Source organism: Octodon degus, unplaced genomic scaffold, assembly GCF_000260255.1.
Source record: "Octodon degus isolate 3935 unplaced genomic scaffold, OctDeg1.0 scaffold00014, whole genome shotgun sequence".
NCBI classification, from domain to species: Eukaryota; Metazoa; Chordata; class Mammalia; order Rodentia; family Octodontidae; genus Octodon; species Octodon degus.
Genome location: NW_004524590.1, coordinates 21,645,376 through 21,666,979, shown reverse-complemented (window position 1 = coordinate 21,666,979; position 21,604 = coordinate 21,645,376). Strand labels below are relative to the sequence as shown.

At 36.9% G+C, this 21,604-nt stretch overlaps 1 protein-coding gene across 1 annotated transcript in view; it reads left to right on the top strand.

Moving 5' to 3' along the window:
• The window catches only part of Zranb3 (zinc finger RANBP2-type containing 3), a 222,738-nt gene that overhangs the window by 12,767 nt on the left and 188,367 nt on the right, over positions 1 to 21,604 (top strand). The window contains exon 2 of the mRNA XM_023709687.1: positions 4,613 to 4,780. Coding sequence (XP_023565455.1) covers positions 4,620 to 4,780 — 161 coding nt within the window. The 5' untranslated portion in view covers positions 4,613 to 4,619. The remainder of the gene's footprint in view (positions 1 to 4,612; positions 4,781 to 21,604) is intronic.

Here is a 21,604-nt window from a genome sequence, read left to right as displayed (position 1 = left end):
TGGCCACATTGGCTTCCTTTATGTTTCTTGAAAATACTGTAGCCTTCCTCAGGGCTTTTCGTCTTATACCAGAAATGCTTTTCTCATGATTTTCAACCTGGCTGACTTCTATGTCTTCCAGTCCATAGGCCAAACATGAGGAGGAGGAGAGAGAAGTGGTACAAAGAATCTTACTGCCAAATAGAAATAGGTTAAGGCAAGAGAAATAGAAGATAAAAGCAAAGGAGGAAGAAAAAGAGACAATTTATAGAGTGAAATCATCAGAGAAATTATTAAATGGATAAACATTAAAAAGTGAGAAGAGAATTTGGACTGAGCTGCGTGTGAGGAGCTAGGAGGTGTATGTCACAAGACAGTTGTCCTCTATGGTTTTTGATTGCACCTGCAGAAGGGGCATTTGTGGCCACTGTAACTGAGTCTATGCCTACAGCTAGGGCGAGCTGTATGAAGTCCTAGTTGGAGCAGCAGCTGGTGAAGAGAATGACCTGGCTGCCAAAGCAGTGGAGGCGGTGGGGGAAATACTTTCTGAACATGAAGACAGCTGTGGTGGAGAATGTGGACTTTCTACTTTTGTTAAAGACAACTGAGGAATTCTATAGTGAGGTATAGAAGTGAAGATGGGGAAAATTGGGAAATCCTGTGTCCAGTTCTAGATTGAGCTTTTGTATGACAATGGAATTTGGTAGTGTGCCAAGGTCCTTGATAGGGAAGTGCACACAGCTTCCACACAAAAGCTTCACATTTCAAAAATAGTTTTGTTTGAGTGGGTACATCTTAAAAATTGTGTAGTATCATTAAATAAAGTGGGAAGAAGAAAAATAAGGAAAAAATAGTAATAAAGGAGATAAGCAAGGTAGAAGGATAATGTAAGATTTCTAAAACCCTAAGATACTAGTGAAAAGGAAAGAAAGAAGAAGAAAAAAATAAACTGAACTAAACTGGAAACACTGCACACACACCCCCCCCCACACACACACTCAAAAAGTAAAAAGCCTGGCTAAGCATGGTGGCATATGCCTGAAAGGCCAGCACTCGGGAGGCTGAGGAAAGAGGATTGCTTTAAGTTCAAGGCCAGTCTGGGTTATATAGTGAGTTGAGGACCAGCCTGAACTACGTAATGGCTCCGGTCTCAAAACAAACAATGAAAAAGAAACAAAAATGAAAGAATAAAGTGGGAGGGGGCTAAGTTTCTCTGTGATTTAAAACGTATGATTTTCTTATGAAATCTGCAGTTTTAAGGCCATGTCCAATTCAAGAGATGTCCCAGCTCAAACTGGTAGATAAGGCAGTCAGATCACCTATTCATGCTTGATGCATTCTGGATACCGATTCTGTGACTTTCCAATCCAGTGTGATTTCAAGCTGAGCCTAACCTGTGGTTGTGTGAGTGGGACCTTTGCCTTTAGTGTAAACCTTCTCTGGGAGGGATATCTTCTAAGTGAGCACAGCTCAATGTCCACGGCTGCCTCCCTTGACTAGCCCTCACCTAGGCACTATGGGAGTGACATTGGGAACCCAGAAATGAAACAAATGCACTGCTGCTTAGAGTCCTGGGTTGTGTCGAGCCCTCCCTGGAATGGTGTCCAACCACTCTTTCCAGGGCATGTGGCAGCTGCTGCATGGACTGCAGTCACTCACCAGCTTTTAAAGCAGATAGTATCAGCCATCCAGTCCACTGCTGTGTTCTTCCTGAAGGCCTCTGGAGTCCCCTGCTTTCACTTTTTCTCTGTTGCTTTGGTCTTCCTTTCTTGCAAGCCAGGAGCCAGGGAAAAAGTGCAGATTGTCCCTTCCTTTTTCCATGGTGTCTTCTGTTTCTTCAGTTTCTCTATAGGTTTCTATTTTCCCATCAGATCTTTTCTGGCTCTTGGGGATCTGTTTCCCTCCTCCTTTTCTTCACCAGGTTGTTACTTACCTGTGTCTGGGATCTCATCTTGGAGAGGTTTAATTATTTGCCACTCTGTCATCTTTCCAGAAGTTGTATATTTTATAATTTTTGAAATGTAGGACCTGGGTGATAGCTCAGTAGAATAAGTGCTTGCCTGTTAAGAGTAGGATCCTGAGTTCAATCCCTGGTACCATTAAAAAAAAAACAACTTTGGGGCCCGGGAGATGGCTCAGTAGAATAAGCAATTGCCTGGCAAACGCAAGTAGCTGAGTTCAACCCCTGGGGCCACCAAAAAAAAAAAAAGTAGCAGGCTTGGTTTTACATGTAATTCTAGCTCTTAGGAGACTAAATCAAGAGGGTTCTTATGAGTTTGAAGCCAGCTTGGGCAGCATAGTGAGTTCAAATCCTGCCTATGCTACATAGGGATATACCCCTTAAAGCTATCCCCCTAAAACCTGTCCCCACCATAAAACCTCCGAAAAGGGGCTGGGGAGATGGCTCAGTGGAATAAGCGCTTCCCTGGCAAGTGCAAGGGCCTGAGTTCAATCCCTGGTTCCACAAAAACAAAACAAAACAAACAAAAAACCTCCAATAATGTATAACCATAAAATGCAGATTTATGGACGCATGTGTGTAAATGTCACACTATCTCTGGTGTGAGAAGCTGAAAGTGTAAATAAGAACTAAAATGTATAATAGGACCTGTGAAATACAAAGGACTTGTTTAAAAGGAGTGGGGAAGGGAAAAGAAAGAAGAAACAAGGGGTAAAATGCAAACAGCTTTGTAAGTAAGGCAGAAAAGCATTGAAGGGAAGGGAGGGGAATTGGGTAAAAAGAGGAATCAAGATGTAGTCAAGATATGTCATGATGCCACAGGTACAGTTTCCCAATGATGAATGTGATCATTATGTATTTAATTGTACCAATAAACTTAATTTCTTAAAAATTGCATAACCAGTTGAAAAAAAAATGCAGATTTACTCCCATCCTTAAAATATTTGGTATCGCGCCGGTTGCTGCTGTGCGATCCCTCGGGATAAATGTTCGTTTAAAAAGGAAGGGGGTGGTGAATGAAGGCAGGAGACAGGAAAAAGGGTGTTGTGGGACTGTCCTGCTACAATGCTGTATATGGTTAGATTTCTAAAAATATATTTTAAATTTTTAATTTTTTTCATATTCTGTAGGGACTTAAAGTTTAACATATCAATACATGATGAAACATACCTGTTCCATGTCATGTCTAAGATGTTTGATACTTAGACAGATAGTGAGGTTAAGCTCAACAGCCTAGGTTGTAGGGTAATAACAATAAGCTTGTCTTCTAGAGGGTTAACAACCTAAGTTTGCAGACCAAAAATTAGAAAAAAAGAAGGGCTGCAAGGACAGTCAACATTTTGGCCCTAGCCTTTCAAGGTCAGTGAAGACTCAGGACATAGGAGAACATGTACTATAGCATCATGTAACTCAGTTGTGTTCCAGATTTTCTGATCAAGGAGATTATGGGACCACAGAGGAAAGTGATCAGTGATGTAAAGTGTGTCTAAGGAGAGTCACATGGAGAGAAAACATTCTCCCAGGCTTTCACAGAGAGCAAATTGGTCAAACAATGGCCGTGACTCATCCACATGGTTGACACTCACAAAAGACTTACAAACTGCTGTGCATGGTTTCAGGATAAGTCTGGTGGGGATTTGACTGACTTTATCAGATACAAAAGCTACATTTCTTGTTATATAGGTCTTGCTTTATCTTGGTCTTAACCGTCCAGCAGAAAAGTATAAAAACGAAGTGTAAATAGTAAAGCCATATTAATATGCTGATCTGTAAAAGGCTCAAGTCAGCAACTTCTGACATTGCCAGTCTTATGGAAAACCCAATACTATTATGGACTACAAGAAACTGTCCTAATAGGATTTGAATCTGTCTCATTGCTATTTGTTTCTCAATTAAAATTATGGAAAAAATATTTGATATCATATAAAAATGTATAGTTATACAATGATTAATTACAAAAGGAATCTTTCTGTAACACACCTATTCTTTATTTTAAAAATTAATCAGGGGCTGGTGAGATAGCTCAGTGGTCTAAAGCACCTACTTAGAACAACCTTAGCAAAGCACAGGGACCACGGTTCAATCCCCCAGCACTACATGCCAGCCAGCCCCGCCTGCTGGTGGGCTGAACTGGCCACACACACACACACACACACACACACACACACACAAACACACACACATAAATAAAAAAAGTTAATCAGCTCGGTTTAGTGGTGCATATCTATAGTCCCAGAACTCAAGGGGCTGAGACAGAAGGATCATTGAGAGTTTGAGGCCAGCCTGGGATACATAGTGAGTCCAGGCCCACCTGAACTGCATAGTGAGACCCTAACTCAGAAAAAAAAAAAAAAGAAATTGTAAAAACTTACTGGGCTTATAATTTCTCAGTAATAATCTCAACTGCATGAAGTGATAATGGCTTTATTATGTTTTAAAGTGTAACAGAGGATGCTGAGTTCTAAGAGAGTTCTTTAAGTAATTACTTTTTTACTAGTGCTTTGAATTTTTTATTAGCTTACTCAGAAAACATGCTTTAATTTGTCACTGTCTATGTAGATATTATATGGAAGACATTTCTAAGTACTGTAATGTTATTTTACATATTTCTCTAATATATTTAGTAATGTCTGTTAACCTATCCCTCTTTCCTTTTTGTGACTTGCTTTTTAGGATCATCATGCTTAAACTTCATAACATACAAAAGTCTCTTTCACCTCAAACTTCTTGTTCAACAAGTGAATCTGATAAACATCTAGATTACTTACCTGAGAAACTAAGAGCAAAGCTACTTCCGTTCCAGAAAGAGGGTATCATTTTTGCTCTCAGAAGAGATGGCAGGTAACATACCTTGTTAAGTCATGCTAAAAATGCTAAATTCCTTGCAAGGATATTTAAGAACAAACTTTCTTTTTGTGTGCCTATAGTCTGTCATTAGTAGAATTTGCTGTGGTTAAAATTAACTTTAGATATTTATTATGATTAACTCAATTTCAGAAAACATATTTCATTTTCAGATGGAAATATGTTGAGCAACTTTAAATTCGTAAAGTGTGTTTGGTTACCATAAGTATTCAAGTTAGTAGGTAATGTCAGCATCTCATATATTGACAGTTTTCAAGACGGTCTTATTCATATATAATTGATCTTGTACAATTTTTACTTAGGCCATTCATTTAATTTTCTACCTTAGATTAAATAACCTTTGAACATATCTTGAGCCTTATACTACTGCTTATATTTCTTTACTTCATAATTGTAATAAATGGTCTCTTCTATCAAATCAAGCATGATAGTTTTCTAAATTCTTAAAGATTTTATTCTCTTGGTTCCACAGGAATATATATCATGTATTTTCTTCCCAGTAATTTTTGTTTGATTGTCTGTATTTTCAAATAGGGTCTTACTGTGTAGTCAGTCTATCCTTGAAATCACTGTGTAGCCAAGGCTGGCCTCAGAGTTGCAGTGATCCTCCTGCCTCAGCTTCCTGAGTGTTGATATTACAGGCATGTGCTACCATTCCTAGCCCCAGTATTTTATAATGAAAAAATTAAACATAGAACAACACGGAAAGCATGTTAGAGCCAAGCAGGGTGGCATACGCTGGTAAATCTGGCACTTTGGGAAGCTAAGGCAGGAGGATGGCAAATACTTGGTTAAATATACATGCATGTCTGACGTGTATCTGCCAAAGATGAAAACTTAGTGGATCATGAAATATGCATATTTTCCAGTGTAGCAGATATTGCCTTATATTTATTTGCTGTGCTGGCCTCAAACTCCCAGTGATCTCTTGCTTTAGCCTCTTAAGTGGTGGAATTATAGGTGGGTACGAACATGCCTTTTTTTTTTTTTCTTTGGTATTTTTGACTAGGAATATTTTAAAAATGTACCCTAGGTAGGTTGTTTAAAGAACAGAAACCTATCGTCTCAGTTATGGAGGTTCAAAATCAAGCTGTAGACAGAGCCAGTTTCTTTTGAGGGCTCTGAAGGAAGGATCAAACTGTAATGGGTCAATTCACATTTTAGAGTATAAATGTAAATCTTGTGTTTTCTGTTGTGTAAAAATATATACTCACCAGTGTTCTAAGTTGTTTAGTAACTAGTGGCTGTTTCTTGCTGTTTGCTAGATAAAATTCCTGTAACCCTCACCAATTCCTGTTAACAAAGTTAGCTTACAAAGATGACTTCAAAAGGAAATTAAATGGACTTTAACTTCTTGTAACCTCAGGCTATGCAAGGCTGCCTGCAGGTACTTAGGTGCAAGATAACTAGAAACTAAAAGCCCCAAGAAATTTAGTTTGAGCGGTGGTGGTCCAGTGACCCTGAAAGCATTATTGTGTGTCAGACAATGAATTGTTTACAAATTTGGAATGTGGCTCCAGGTTTTAAAACCACATCTGCTTCCTGGGCTAGCCTTCAGAGGGGACCCTGAGCTCAGTAATAAAAAGGCTTTCCAACTTCCAGTCTGGCTGATCTGGTTCCTATTCTGAGCGACCCATAACACAGCGTTGGTCCCTGTGCTAGCCAAAGCAGGCACTTAGTCTGCTGAGCTATCTCACTGGCCCAAGATATGGGACAAAATCTTTTTTTTTTTTTTTGGACAAATTCTAATGACTTTATCTTATCTAATTAGATCTGTAGGCATCCTATTTCTGTTTTCACCTTTTATTAGCATATGTTTGTGAGACATAAATACATTTATCATAGCGAATTGGTACATATACATATGCTTTTTTACTTTTAGTTTTTTTGTTTGTTTGTTTTTTGCCTTTTTGACATGGGATCTTGCCATGCAATTCAGGCTGGCCTTGAACTCACTTGGTAACTCAGGCTGGTCTCAAACTCACAGTGAGCCTCCTGCTACAATATCGCAAATACTGGGATTACAGGTGTGTGCCATCATGCCCGGAGCACATATAATATCTTAATACTTATTACTTTTCCTTTCTCTATGTTCCATTTCTCCTCATCCTCAAATCCCATTTCCATTTCCACATAGCTTATCTTCCTAGTTCCTATCTTTCATTTTGCTCTTGAAATTATCCTTTTTGTTTTTTGTAGAGGACAAACCATGCGATATTGAACCTATGTCTGATTTATTTCACTTAACATTATGGTCTCAAGCTGCATCCATTTTCCTACAAAGGACTCAAGTTTATTCTTTTTATTCCATGCTTTCTTTATCCATTGATCTATTTATGGACATATAAGCCAACTTAGCTATCATGAGTGATGCTTCTATAAACATGCGTGTGCATGTATCACCATAGCCGGGTGTCCTGAATGCTTAGGAAGATATATCGAAGAGGTGTATCAATCGAATGGAATTTTTGTTTTCAGTTTCTTGAGGAATTTTTATTCTGATTTCCTTAGTGGGTGTACCAATTTACATTCACATTGGCAATATAGGATTCCTTTGCCCTACATTCTTGTTAGAGTTTGTTGTTTTTTGAGTTCTTGATGAAAGCCAGCATTTCAGGAATAAGATGGAATTTCAGCATTTTGATTTGCATTTCTCTAATGGCCAAAGATGCCGAACTTCTTAAAAATGTACTTCTTGACCATTTGTACTTATCTCTCTTTTTTTTTTTTTTTTTTGCACCAGGGATCGAACTCAGGATCTGGCACTTACCAAGCAGGTGCTTATGCCGCTGAGCTGTCTCCCTGGCCCCTGTAGTTACTCTTTCTAAGAAGTGACTACTCATTTCAATCTCCCATTTTTTATGGGATTTTTAGCTTTTTTGGGGGGGGTCTAATTTAAAAACATATATATACTAATATCTAATATATACATACTAATATCTGATATATTATAATAATATGTATATCATATTAGTTATAATATGTATATATTAGTTCCTTGTGTGAGAGGCAGCTAGAAAATTTTTTTCCAGTTCTATAGGCTATCTCTTCACTCTGCCAGTTGTTTCTTTTGTTGTACAGAAGCTTTCTGTTAATTCTCTTTTTTTTTTTTTTTTGGTCTCACTACACAGATCAGACTCATAGTGATCCTCCTGTTTTCAGCCTCTCAAGCTCTGGTATTACAGGCATGCACCACCACACCCAGTTTCAATCATGGTCCCAGTGTGCCCCGGGGGCGGAGCCAGCCCAGCAGGCCAGAGATCAAACCCTGGTCCCTGTGTCTGCCTAAGAAGGTGTTTTAATCTGCTATGTGGCCGGCCCTTTGTTTGTTAATTCTTGATGTTATTTCTTATGCAATTGGGGTTCTGTTCAAAAAGTCCTTACCTATGCCTGTGTCCTCAAGAGTTTTACCTGATTTGCCTTCCAGCAGATTTACTGTTTCTGTTTTTATATCTGGGTCTTTGGTCCATTTTTATTTCATTTTAGTGTAGAGTGAGATGCAGACCTAGATTCATTCTGCAGTTTTCCCAGAACCATGTGTTAAACAAGCTATCTTTTTTTAGCATATGTTTTTGTCCTCTTGTCCAAGACTATATCCTGTACATGCCTAAGGTTGTCTTTGCACCTTCTGTTCTGTTGATTTGTACTTCTGTTTTGCACCCATAATATGCTGTCTTGTCAGTCTAGCTTTACAGCATAATTTGAATTCCAAGATTCTGATCTTCCTGCCTTCCTCCTGTTGTCCAAGATTCCTTTTGTTATTTTTAGTCTCTTCTGATTTTTGATCCAATGTCACATTCTGAGTTTGTCAGGATTAGGCTTACATGTGTGGATTTGTTGGTCCTACAGTTTAACCTGTAACACTGCTAAATATTTTCCAAAGCGATTATGTCAATATGTACCTATATCAGTAATGTATAATTGTGCTGCTGTCATATGCTCATGGACATTTCATATTATCTGTCTTTATTTTCCTTTTAGATATTCTGTTAGATATGTAGTGATATACATTTAGGATTTGAGAAGGCTTTTTTTTTTGAGGGGGGGCGGCTGGCTCAGGCTGCCTTAAGGGCAGGTCTGGTAAGGCACATGGAGCTCGGGATCAAACCGCGGTACCTTGTGTCTGAGTTTGCCAGAGCAGGCACTTAAACAGCTGAGCTAACCTGCAAACCTCTACATTTAGGTTTTTTCTCATACTTCTCTGATGACAAAATTTAATGCTGTTGTATACTTATTTGCCATTTAGGGTTTTTTTCCCTCTTTTTTTAATTGGTATTTTTTATTAGTACATTTGTAATATATAATGATTATATTTATGTATATTACATGTTACCGATAACTAAATAAATACAGTTTACAGTATATATCCTATTCTAATCATTAAGTATTAGCTACATGTGGTTATACAATTCTTGGTATGTGGCTATTGCAGATAAAATCTTAATTTTAAATTATTATTATTGTTATTATTATTTTTGAGACAGCATGGTGTTGTTATATAGTTAGGGCTGGCCTGGAACTCACAGCAGTCCTCCTTTCTAGACATCCCAAGTGCTGGGATTACAGTTGTACACTACCATGCCAGGCCCTGAAATTTAAATTTTAGCTAATTTGAATTAATCTATATTTAAGCTTAAACAGTCACATTGTCTGTTTTCTATAACATATGACAGTGCAGTTAAAAGTTTTTTAAAAAAAGTTATAGGTTCTTTATTTTGTTTATCTGTTTGCTGTTTTGTGTCAGTATCAATTACTATATCTATGATAAATGTTTTTGTATCAGGTAGTATAAATTTTGCAGCTTTTTTGTCTTAAAATTATATTAGCTGTTATTAACTCTGCATTGCCATAAATTACAGAAATCTCTTATGAATTTTTATACAAAATTTTAAGATTGCCTAGAATTGTATTATATCAGTATATCAGTTTAGAGAGAGTTGGTTTCTTTTCCATATAGAGGAATTCATTTCATGAACATGAATTATTGTTTCATTCATTTGATTGTTCTGCATTTTTATCTCAATTATCTTCCACCTTTTAAAATTTTCCAGTAAGTTTTATATTTTTCAGTGGCTTAGTCTTCCTTTTATATAGCAGCAGATTTATTTGTAGGTATTTAATATATTTTATGCTGTCATAAATTGCCTTTTTTCCTCACCCTGGCTATTTTTAGAGTTTCTGCGTGACTATCCAAAAGTTTTATTGTAATGTGCCTTAGTGATTTTGTTTGTTTGGTTTCTTTTGCATTTATACTTCTTTTTTTAAAAAATATATTCCGCTGTTTATTTATTTATTTTTTACATTTATGGCCAGCTCAGCCCACCAGGGGGCGGGGCTGGCTGGCATGTGGTGCTGGGGGATTGAACCGCGGTCCCTGTGCTTTGCCAAGCTTGTTCTAAGTGGGTGCTTTAGACCACTGAGCCATCTCTCCAGCCCCTGCATTTATACTTCTTGAGTCTGTATATTGATGTTACTAATTTTGGAAAATTCTCAGTTGTTACCTTTTTATGTATTATTCTTGCTCTGTTCTTTGCTTTCTTCAAGTCCAGTTTCCTTTTGTCAGTGTCTGATATATATATCACTTAGCTTTTTTTGTTGTTCAGTTTTCACTCACACAATTTATTTATACCAGTGTATTTTTTACCTGTATTCTTGGTTACTAATCATATCTTTTTCTGTTAATTTATTAAAAAAGAGACTATCACTGTGAAAGCAATGACCATTGAATTTTTTCTTGCTGAGCAAGACAGAAATGTATTATTAGACATGACATCATGCTTTGGAGAAGTTTGGACACTTTCGAAACAGAAATGTTTAAGGATTGGCTGAATTTCTGTGCATAATTGACAGACTAGCTTGCTTATATTAAAGAAAAGTCAGTCCTTTCTTTTCCTTTCCTGTGTTTGTTTTGTTTTGGGAAACCAACTTACAACCTCACAGTTGCCAGGCAGGCAGGCACTATGCTGCTGAGCTATCTCCCAGGCTCCTCGTTGAAATTTGGAGGTTAGGGACATTTTGCTTTCTGCTTTTTTTTTTTTTTTTTTTTTTGGTGGAACCGGGGATTGAACTCAGGCCCTTGCCCTTGCCAGGGAGTGCTTATTCTACTGAGCTATCTCCCCAGCCCCTGCTTTCTGCTTTTAACGTGAGGTATTACGTTTTTAAGTTCTAGGATATCCAGTTCAGGTCTACCTGGTTATACATCTTGTTTCTTGCCATGTTTTAAATTTTGTCTATTCCTGTATCTATTTAAAGCATTCATTGCTTTTTTCTCTAGTACTAGTTATTAAACCCAGAGCCTCGCGCATGGTAGGTCAATGCTATATTCCTGATCTTTCTTATTATTTTGTTTTGATATGAGTCTGACTGTGTTTTAAGGGCTGGCCTTGAACTTATAATTCTCCTGCCTCAGCCTCCTGATGTTTGCAATTTGCAGTTTATTTTGTTTTGTTTTGTTTTGTGATGGGGAGTGGTACTGTGGATTAATGCTAGGAACTCAACACTTCACTACATCTCCATATCTTTTTTTATTTTTTATTTTGAAAGAAAATGTTGCTACATTGCACAGAATTTAAACCTACAGTCATTATGCCTTCAGTCTTTTCTAAAAGCATTAGCCAATGTCGTCAGTTTTGTTTTAATAGTTAAATTACCTTGAGAGATCTAAATAATAGGTAAGTTCTCATAGGGAAGATTTGCAAAAGTAATTTCTTCTTGGCTTTATATTTGCCAGGTCATACAAATGTTGTAAATTCAACTCTCAAATTTATTTTGGAGACTTCTGTGACTATGAATTGTCATGTATTTTTCATATTTAAAGTTTAAGTTTTCTTACTGGCTTAAAAATCAGACATACTTGACCAGGTATGATGGTTCATGCCCATAATCCCAGCACTTTAGAGGCTGAGGCAGGAGAATCCCTGCTAGTTTGAGACTAGTCTGGGCCAAAATGAGTGCAATGCCAGGCTGAACTGCACAGTGAAAACTTGTTTCAAAAAGAAAAAGAAAAGCATAAAATAATAATATAGACAGGTTTTAGTGATGTACTTCAATAGTTTTAATAGAACATTTATCCTTGTGTTTTCAAAGATAAAGAAGACAGAACAGTTTCATTACTAAGGTAGACCTGATTTTATCACTAGAGTGTATTTCTTATGGCTTCTTTGTGCTTGCTTTATTTTCTTTAACTTTTTATTTTGACATAATTTCAAAACATGTAGAAAGTACTATCCTGTATCTTTTACCTAACACACTAATTTTTATATTTTACCACATTTGCTCATTTTTACCTCTGTATATGTAGAACATTCCAGACCTCTATACAAGCATATTAGGGTTTATGTTTTTCTAATATGAGAGTATGTTGGATATGTCATGATGCCTTATCTTGCAATATTACAACATAGTATGTATTGTTTGAAAAGAGATATGTGCATATAACAGTTATCAAAATCAGGAAATGTAACTTTCTAAAAAACTTTAATATACCTGTATTTTATTAATTGTACCAATAATATATCCTTTATAGCTCTTTTTCCTTTAGTGTTCAGATGCAGATCGAGTGCTAAAGTACTTCATGTGCTACTTTTTTCTTTTATTGTGGGACAGTTCTTTAATCTTTCATGACCCTGTAATTTTTAAAGATTGTGACCCAGTCCATCTTATAGCAACACAACATAAATTTTTTTTTCTTCTGTATTTTAGGGAAGGGTCTACAGGGTGTTCAGGGTCTCACTACTAGATCGGACTCAGGGATCCTCCTGTTTACAGCCTCCTGAGAGCTAGGCATGCCTAGTCTCAGTTGCTGTCTCTGCTTGTCATTGGGGCGGGGCCAGCATGGCAGGCCCGGGATCAAACCCCCAGCCCCTGCACCTGCTTGCAGGCACATAAATTGTGTTGTTGTTTTTTGTTTGTTTGTTCTATAGAGTACTGAACCCAGGTCCTTTACAATGAGCTATATCTCGAGTCCTTTTATTTTTTGTTTTGATTCAGGGTCTCCCTGTCTCCATAAGTCACTATGTTGCTCAAGCCAGGCTCACATTTGTGGTCCTCATGCCTCAGTCTCCAAGAGCACTGGAATTACAATGTGTGCTGCCATGCCTATTTCAATATATGTTTTTATTGTGTTCTTACATTGGCATTTAGATTATGCTTCTCTTCTTAAATTAATACCTAAGTGAGATTGATGATTGATGTCCATTGTTTCTTAGGGAATTAATTTGGTCAAAGATTTTTATTTTCTGTTTTTGGAGGTAGGGTCATAGCATCCAGGCCAGCCTTGAACCATCTATATACACAGCTGGAAAATTGGGATCTTCCTACCTCAACCTCCCTAGTGCTGAGAATGTAGGTATGCACCACCATAGCTGTTTCTAGTCAAAGTTGTATCCACTTTTACTACTCAGTAGTTTTTCCTTTTCATATTTGTTGACTATGAACATTCAACCTGAGGAGATACTGGGACTATGCAAGTATGCTGCTCCTTGTCCAATTTTTTTCCTCTTTTATTTAGCATCTATAAATGATACTTGATCAAAACAGTATTTGTTATGATAGTTACCAAATGATGTTTTGATTTGCGTTTTACTCTAAGGAAGACTTCTCGCTCTTTCCCTCAGTGTTCTGTCTTCTCCCTCTCCCTTTCCCTCTCCAAACAATCCATGTATGTGTTCATGGTTGCCTTTTCATTCAACATTATATAGTCCCATTAATGTACCACACCTTTTTTTCCTTTTGGATCTTATATAAAGGAAATGAATTATCTAGTTTATGTGGATGAGTCTGACTTCTTTTATTCAATATGTGTTCATTTATGTTGCTTAGTCTCTGAATTTATTGCATTTAATTTGTTCATTTGTTGGTGATATTTGTGCTGGCTGAATGAGTTTAATGCTTTTACAAATAAAGATGGTATTAGGGCTGGTGAGATGGCTCAGTGTAGGTCTAAAGCACCTACGTACAACAAGCTAAGCTAAGCAAAGCACAGGGACCGCGGTTCAATCCCCCAGCACCACATGCCAGCCAGCCCGCCCCCTGGTGGGCTGAGCTGGCCACACACACACAAAATAAATAAATAAATAATTAAAAAAAAAAAGATGGTATTAATATTCTTGGGAATGTTCCTTTTTGGACATTCTTCATACTTTGGCTACTTTACCAGGTAAGTGACTGTTACAGTTTTCTTAAGGGCTGGCCAAATAGCTCAGCAGATTAAAGTGCTTGCAAACAGGCACAGGGGCTGGCGGTTTGATCCTGGGCCTGTCATGCCAGCCTCGCCCCCAGGGTGCACTGAGATGGCAATTGAGACTGGATGTGGTGGCTCATGCTTGTAATCCCAGCTGTTGGGAGGCTGTGTACGCAGTTTTTTGTTTTTTGTTTTTTGTTTTTTTTTTCAGAAGCGGGAGTTGAACTCAGGCCCTTGCGCTTGCCAGGGAAGCGCTTATTCTACTCAGCCATCTCCCCGTCCCCTAGGAGGCTGTAAACAGGTGGATCACTATGATCTGATGTAGTAGTGAGACCCTGAACACCTTGTAGACCCTTCCCTAAAAATACAAAAGAATAATAATAATAAATTGTTTTATAAAATCGCCTAGTATTTTCCTAGTCAATCCATAATATATGAAAATTCTGTATGCTTTACATCTTTGCCAATATTTGTTATTATCTTTTGTTTGTATTTTCACCATTCAAAATGAATTGGCTTTCATGTACTACCTCATTGTGTTTTCATTTGTGCTTTCCTCATAGCTACTGATTTGAGCATCTTTTCCATCTTTTATTTATTATGTATTTGTGCATATTTATATACACTTAATTCATATTATACATGTTGTGAAGTGTCTACATATCTTGCCCATGTGTTAATTGGATTGTCTTTGTTATTGATATAAAGAAACTCCTTTTTTTTTTTTTTTTTTTTTGAGATAGAGTCTTATTATGTATGTAATACAGGCTGGCTTTGAACTCAGTTGATCCCAGGCTGGCCTCAAACTCATAGCTATCATCCTGCCTCAGCCTCCTGGGTGCTGGGATTATAGGTGTGCACTACCACACCTGCCTGGTTTAGTTACTTCCTTCTGTTACATTTATGCTTAAATCTTTTTGCTATCCTAACATTATAAAATGTCTTCTTATGTTTTGATATATAATTCATTTCAAATTAATTTTTCCATGCAGGTCGAAGTTAAGAGTTCTGGGTTGAGTTTTCTTTCATCTTGTTATATAGTTATTCCAACAGCATTGTAGAAAACTGTTATTCCCATAAATTACTTTGGCATCTTTGTAAAAAAGTCATTTGGTCATGTAGATATAAATCTACTTCCTGATGTTTCCTTTTGCCGGTGGATTGGATTGCTTTTTTCTGTTGTTACCCCTTATAATTTTGCTTAGATTGTATTTTTTTTCTTAATAATTTTATTGAGAAACAAATAGCAGTGAGACAGTTTCAAAAGCGATTACTAGCACAGTTTTAATAATTAATAGATTGCATATTGTTGTCTTAGTGGTTATTCATTGTACAAGATGCAGACCTGATATCCTGTCCATAAACACTATTTGAACAAATCTCTCTATTCAATGATCCCAGAGAATGCAGCTCTGTATCTAACCTAACTATGTTGAACATACAGATGCAAAATGGTCGTTCATTTGTATCCCCTTTTTTCTTTAGTTTTGTCAGAGAAGAGTATTCCATTGTCATTTAAATATTGTAGGTGCCTGATTCAGCAAAATATTCCAATATAGCCCAGTAGTCCATAATAGTAGTGAGTTTTCCACAAGACTGGCAATAACAGAAGTTGTTGACTTGCCTGGGGAAATGGCCCAGTGGAACAAACGCTTGCCTGGCAAGTGCAAAGGCCTGAGTTCAATCCCTGGTTCTGCCAAAAAAGAAAAAAGAAAAAAAAAAAAAAAGTTATTGACTTGAGCATTTTACAGATCAGCACATTAATATGGCTTTACTTTTTATACTTCATTTCTATATTTTTCTGCTGGATGGTTAAGACCAAGATAAAGCAAGACCTGTATGATAAGTAATATAACTTTTGTATCTGATAAGGTCAGTCAAAGCCCCTCAGGATTTATCCTGAAACCCTGTACCGCAGTTTGCAGATCCTTTGTGAGTGTCAGCCATGTGGATGAGCCTCGGCCATTGCTTTACCAATTTGCTCTCTGTGAAAGCCTGAGAGAATGTTTTCTCTCCATGTAACTCTCTTTAGGTACACTCTACATAATTAATCACTTTCCTCTGTGGTCCCATAATCTCCTTGATCAGAAAATTTGGAACACAACTGAGTTACATGATGTTATAGTACAGGTTCTCCTATGTCCTGAGTCTTCACTGACCTTGAAAGGCTAGGGCCAACATGTTGGCTGTCCTTGTAGCCCTTCTATTCTTATAATTTTTGGTTTTCGAAGTTAGGTTGTTAAGCAAAGAAGCTTATTAATATTACACTACAACATAGGCAGTTGAGCTTAACCTCACTATCTGTCTGAATATAAAACATCTTAGGCATAACATGGAACAGGTATTTTCCATCAAGTATTGCTATGTTAAACTTTAAGGCCCTACAGAATATGAAGAAAAAAATAATAAAATAAAACAATATTCAAAACAATAGGAATAAACAGTTACATATTTTTATATAGAAATTAGAAATCTAACCATATACAGCATTGTAGCAGGACCATCCTATGACATTTTTTTTTCTTGTCTCGTTTTCATTTATTACCCCCCTCTTCTTTTTAAACAAACATTTACTTGAGAGACAGTATGGCAGTAATTGATATGTCATGAGAAGCAGTATGTATTTAGACCAGAATGACAGGCATTCCAAGCATGACCCTACCTTTACACATTACTATCTTCAGTGCAGTTGCTTAGTTCACAGGTATCAGCATATATAGTTAGTCAGGGTGAGACTCCTACTAGTTAACTGCTAGTTTCAAAAACATGGTGCAGATTCTCAGGATCATTGCCTTACCCATCTTGTGCATATAAATGTATGGCTTTGCCCCTACCATGTTTCCTAGCTTTCTCCTTGCCCTCTTTTTGTTGTTTAATCCTCAAGCTCTCGCTTTCCTTTTAATTGTGTTATACCTTTCTATTTTTATTTCTTCTTTTGAGTTCTTATACTAGGGAGACTATGCCATATTTACACATGTGGGTCTGGTTTATTTCATTTATGCATATATCTTCAAGTGGCATCCACTTAAATATGAAAGCTTCGAGTTTATCATTCTTTATAGCTGAGTAATACTCCATTGTAAAAAAATACCACATCTTTTTCATCCATTCCTCAGGTGACAGGCACCTTGGTTGTTTCCAAGATTTGGCTATCACAAATTGTGCTTCTGTAAACATATAGCAGTATATATGTGTATATAGGTACACATATATCACTATGCATATATAGGTATGCATATATCACTATGATATGACCTTTTCAGGTCCTCTTGGAAAATTCCCAGTAGGGGGATAGCTGGTTTGAGTGGGATTTCTAGTCTTAGTTTTTTAAGGATTTTCCACACTGATTTCTATAATGGTTGCACCAATCTACATTCCTACCAGCAGTGGAGAAGTGTTCCTTATTCCCCACAGCCTCTCCAACATTTGTTGTTGGGTGATTTCTTTATGATAACCATTATTTCTGGGGTGAAATGGTATCTCACTATTGTTTTAATTTGCATTTCACAGATGGCTAGGGATGTGGATCATTTTTTCATATATTTATTCACTTCTTTAACTTCGTCTTCTGACAAATGTGTGTTCATCTCTGATGCCCATTTCTGGATTGAGTCTTTAATTTTGGGGCCCTAATGTTTTTTAGTTCTTTATAAATTCTAGAGAGAGAATTTATAAAGAACTAACAGGCACTTTGTCTCAGTGCCTATTAATCAAGGTTTTTTCCCAGATTTGTGGGTTGTCTTTTCACTTTGTGGGTAATTTCTTTTGACATGAAAAAACTTCTCAGTAAGAGCAGGTTCCAGTTGTTAATTCTTTCCAGTATTACCTGTGCGAATTGATTTTTGTTCATGAATTCTTTGCCTACTACCCCTATGTCTTCAAGAGTTCCTCCTACTTTCTCTTCCAGGAGATTTAGTGTTTCTGTGTTAATGTTTAGATGTTTAATCCATTTTGACTTTAGCTTAGTGCATGGTGATAGACCTGGGTCATGTTTTAGTTTTCGGCATGTAGAGAGCCAGTTCTTCCAGCACCATTTGTTAAAGAGGCTATCTTTCTTCTAGAGAGTATGTTTGGCCCCTTTGTCAAAGATCAGGTGGCTGAGTGTGTTTGTAGAGGCTTCCGCATCTTCTAATTCATTCCATTGATCCTCAGATCTATTTTGTTGCCCATATTATGCTGATTTTATCACAGTAGCTTTGTAGTATAATTTCAAGTCAGGAATTGTGATGTCTCCTGCCTTGTCTTTGTTGCACAGGATTGCCTTTGCTATTCTAGGTCTTTTCTGGTTCCAAATAAATTTTAGCAACAATTTTCTAGGTCTGTGAGGTGTATTGGTGGTAGTTCGATAGGGATTGCATTAAATCTGTACAGCAATTTTGGGAGCATGGCCATGTTCACAATGTTGTTTCTTCCTATCCAGGAGCATGGAATATCTTTCCATTTTCTGAAATCCTCCACGATCTCTTTTTTTCAGAGTACTGTAATTTTCCTTGAAAAGATCTTTGACTTCTTTAGTTAGATTAATTCTAAGATATTTTATTTTCCTTGGTGCTATTGTAAAAAGTATTGTTTCTCTAATTTCCCTCTCAGTGTGTTGGTTGTCTGTGTAGAGGAATGCTATTGACTTTGGGTATTAACTTTGTATCCTGCTATGCTACTAAATTTGTATATCAATTCTAGTAGCTTCTTAGTGGAGTTTTTTGAGTCTTCCAAATAAAGTATCATGTCATCAGCAAATAATGATAATTTAACTTCTTCTTTTTCTATTCTTATTCCTTTTTCTCTCTCTTGTCTAATGGCTATAGCTAGTGATTCCAGAACTATATTGAATAGGAGGGGTGATAGATTACATCATTGTCTTGTACCAGATCTGAGAATAAAAGACTTCAGTTTTTCCCCATTTAGAATTATGTTAGTGGGGTCAGGGAGATGGCTCAGTGGAATAAATGCTTCCCTGGCAAGCACTTGGGCCTGAGTTCAGTCCCCAGTTCTGCAAAAAAAATTATATTACTGATTGGGTTGTCATAGATGGCTTTTGTTGAATTGAAGTAGAGGCCATCTATTCCAATGTTCTGTAGGACTTTGAACATGAATGTGTTGGACTTTGTCAAAAGCCTTTTCTGCATCAATTGAGATTATCATGTGGTTTTCAGATTTGACTCTATTGATATAGTGTATTATAGATTTTCGTATATTGAACCATCCTTGCATCCCTGCGATGAATCCTACCTGGTCATGGTGTATAATCTTCTTGATGATTTGATGTATTCTATTTGCTAGGATTTTATTGAGGATTTTTGCATCTATGTTCATGAGGGAGATTGGCCTATAGTTCTCTTTTTTAGTTGCATCTTTCCCTGCAACAGTGTCTTCATCTGTGTTGCAGGCTGGCTTTGAACTAACTATGTAGCCCAGGTTGGTTTTTAATTTGCAGCAATCCTGAAGTGACAAGATTATTTCCATGTCAGAAGTTTAGGAAAAAACAGAGCTTTACTAATAAGGCTAGCCACTAGACCCTTCCCAGTTACAGATCAGAAATGCCCATCCTTCTTGTTTGTTTTGTCTCTGCTTAAGTACCTTCTAGGTTTCCATGTTAACAAGGATGGGTTGCCATGCTTGTTGACTCAAGAAGTCAAGGACATCTTCTTTGTAATTGGTTCTGTTTTCCTCTTATCTGTTAAGGGTGGGGAAAGAATGAAGGAGTTACATCTTAACAAGGGTCCAGGTGGTGGTGAGATAGCTCAGTAGAGTAAGCCCTTGCCTGGCAAGTGCAAGGGCCTGAGTTCAATCCCTGGTTCTGCAAAAAAAAAAAAGAATAAAAGAAAAAAAAAACAAGGGTGGGAAAGGGGTGAAGGAGTAAGGCATTCCAGGCAGGGTCTTGTAAAGTTGACTCTGCCTTAGTATCTCAGATCTCTAAGGTGGATTAAAGGTTAACCTAGAGATTCTTTTGCTAGGATCATATTAGCCATCCCCTACAATCCTCTTGCCTCAGCCTCCCGAAAGCCTGTGTTGCAGGCATGTGCCACCACTTCCGGCTCTGTTCAGTGATTGTTGGTGTAAGTTATTATACTCAGATTTCTTTAGAGCAACTAATGAGAAATCTGTTCCCAAACTTTTGGCATTTTCAGAAATAGCTTATGCCAAGTGTGGTGGTGCAGGTCTATAATCCCAGCTCTTTGGAAGCTGAGGTAAGAGGATACCCACAAGTTTGAAGCCAACCTGGGGTATGTAGTTAATTTAAGGCCAGCCTGAACTGTGCAGTGAGACCCTGTTTCAAACAAACAAATGTTTTCACTAACTTTGTTTGAGAATGACATAATTGCTCCATAAGAAATTTCTAAGTCCTACTTTCTTTTCTGGCTGATGCAAGAGGCACTGCTTGGTAAAGAGCAGTCTGAGAGTTTCCTTTTTGTTTCCTCTTTAGTAGTGATCTTTTTTTTTTTTCCCTCACTGATCCACCAAGGTTGAGTTGGTTAGCAGAAGCAAAATTTTGCTGAATGCTTCTATTTGCAAACCCAAATTGTTTGCAAACAGAAGTGTTTGTGAAACAAAGTACCACTGAATTACTTAAGTTTTTATTAAGCAATTATTTATGTATATTTATTTATATTTGTGTATGTGTACCTGTTAATATGTATAATCAACAAGCTTGAGATATGAAAATTTTGGTATATAACTGAACAAGAAGGCTTGTTATCATTTATTTACTCATGTTTGAGGAGCTGTAAATCACGTCACTGAATGAGTTGTCAGGCTTAGCATTGTATATTGTAATTGTTGTCATCATCATTAGTTAGTACTCTGTAGATGTTATTTTAAAATAAGCGCATTTTTTAAAAAGCGCATTTTGTTTCTTCTGGAACTTCTGGCAGAGCAATGTGGTTTTCATTATATGTTTTTTGGAAAAGAGGAAATGTTATGATAGTTAAGAACTTTGGACGAAGAAGAAAGGGAAGTTTTACTGTAATGTGTAGTTTTCGAAGATGTCATTGATGATGGCCTACTTTCTTTCATGTTTTTTTTTTTTTTTCTCCCTAAAATTAAAGCGTTTTCTGCTATGGTGCCCTTTAGGAAAGTTGTTAGACTTTTTTTATAGATATCTGAAGGTAGATTAAATCTTTACATCAGTGTACAAAATTGTGAAAATAGCTGATGATTTTGCTACATATTTCTTACATAATTTTAATTGTAAGGTACACATTTCCCTGCTTGTTACCTCAATGTAACAAGCTAAATGTAATTTGATGAAACATGAACCTCAAGTATGGGTATAAAATCCTGGAAGAAATAAGATGCAAAAGTTTACTAATTAATTTCAAATAGTCTGAGCCATCTAATTCATAAGAAATCAAATATTGGTGCTCTAAAAATTATGTTATAGAATGATATTGCCTAAACAGGATGTGTAGAGGCTATATGAATATGTGTGTAGAGGCTGCCTATATTTGTATCAAAGTATTGTTGATACAATGTATGCTTTATAGTATTAAGCTTAATTGGTTTTTCTTTCCATAGTTTCATTGAGAGACAAATACCAATGAGACAGTTTCAAACCAAATTGGTAGGACAGTTTCAATAATTAACACATTGCATACTCTCTTCCTAGTGGTTATTTGCTG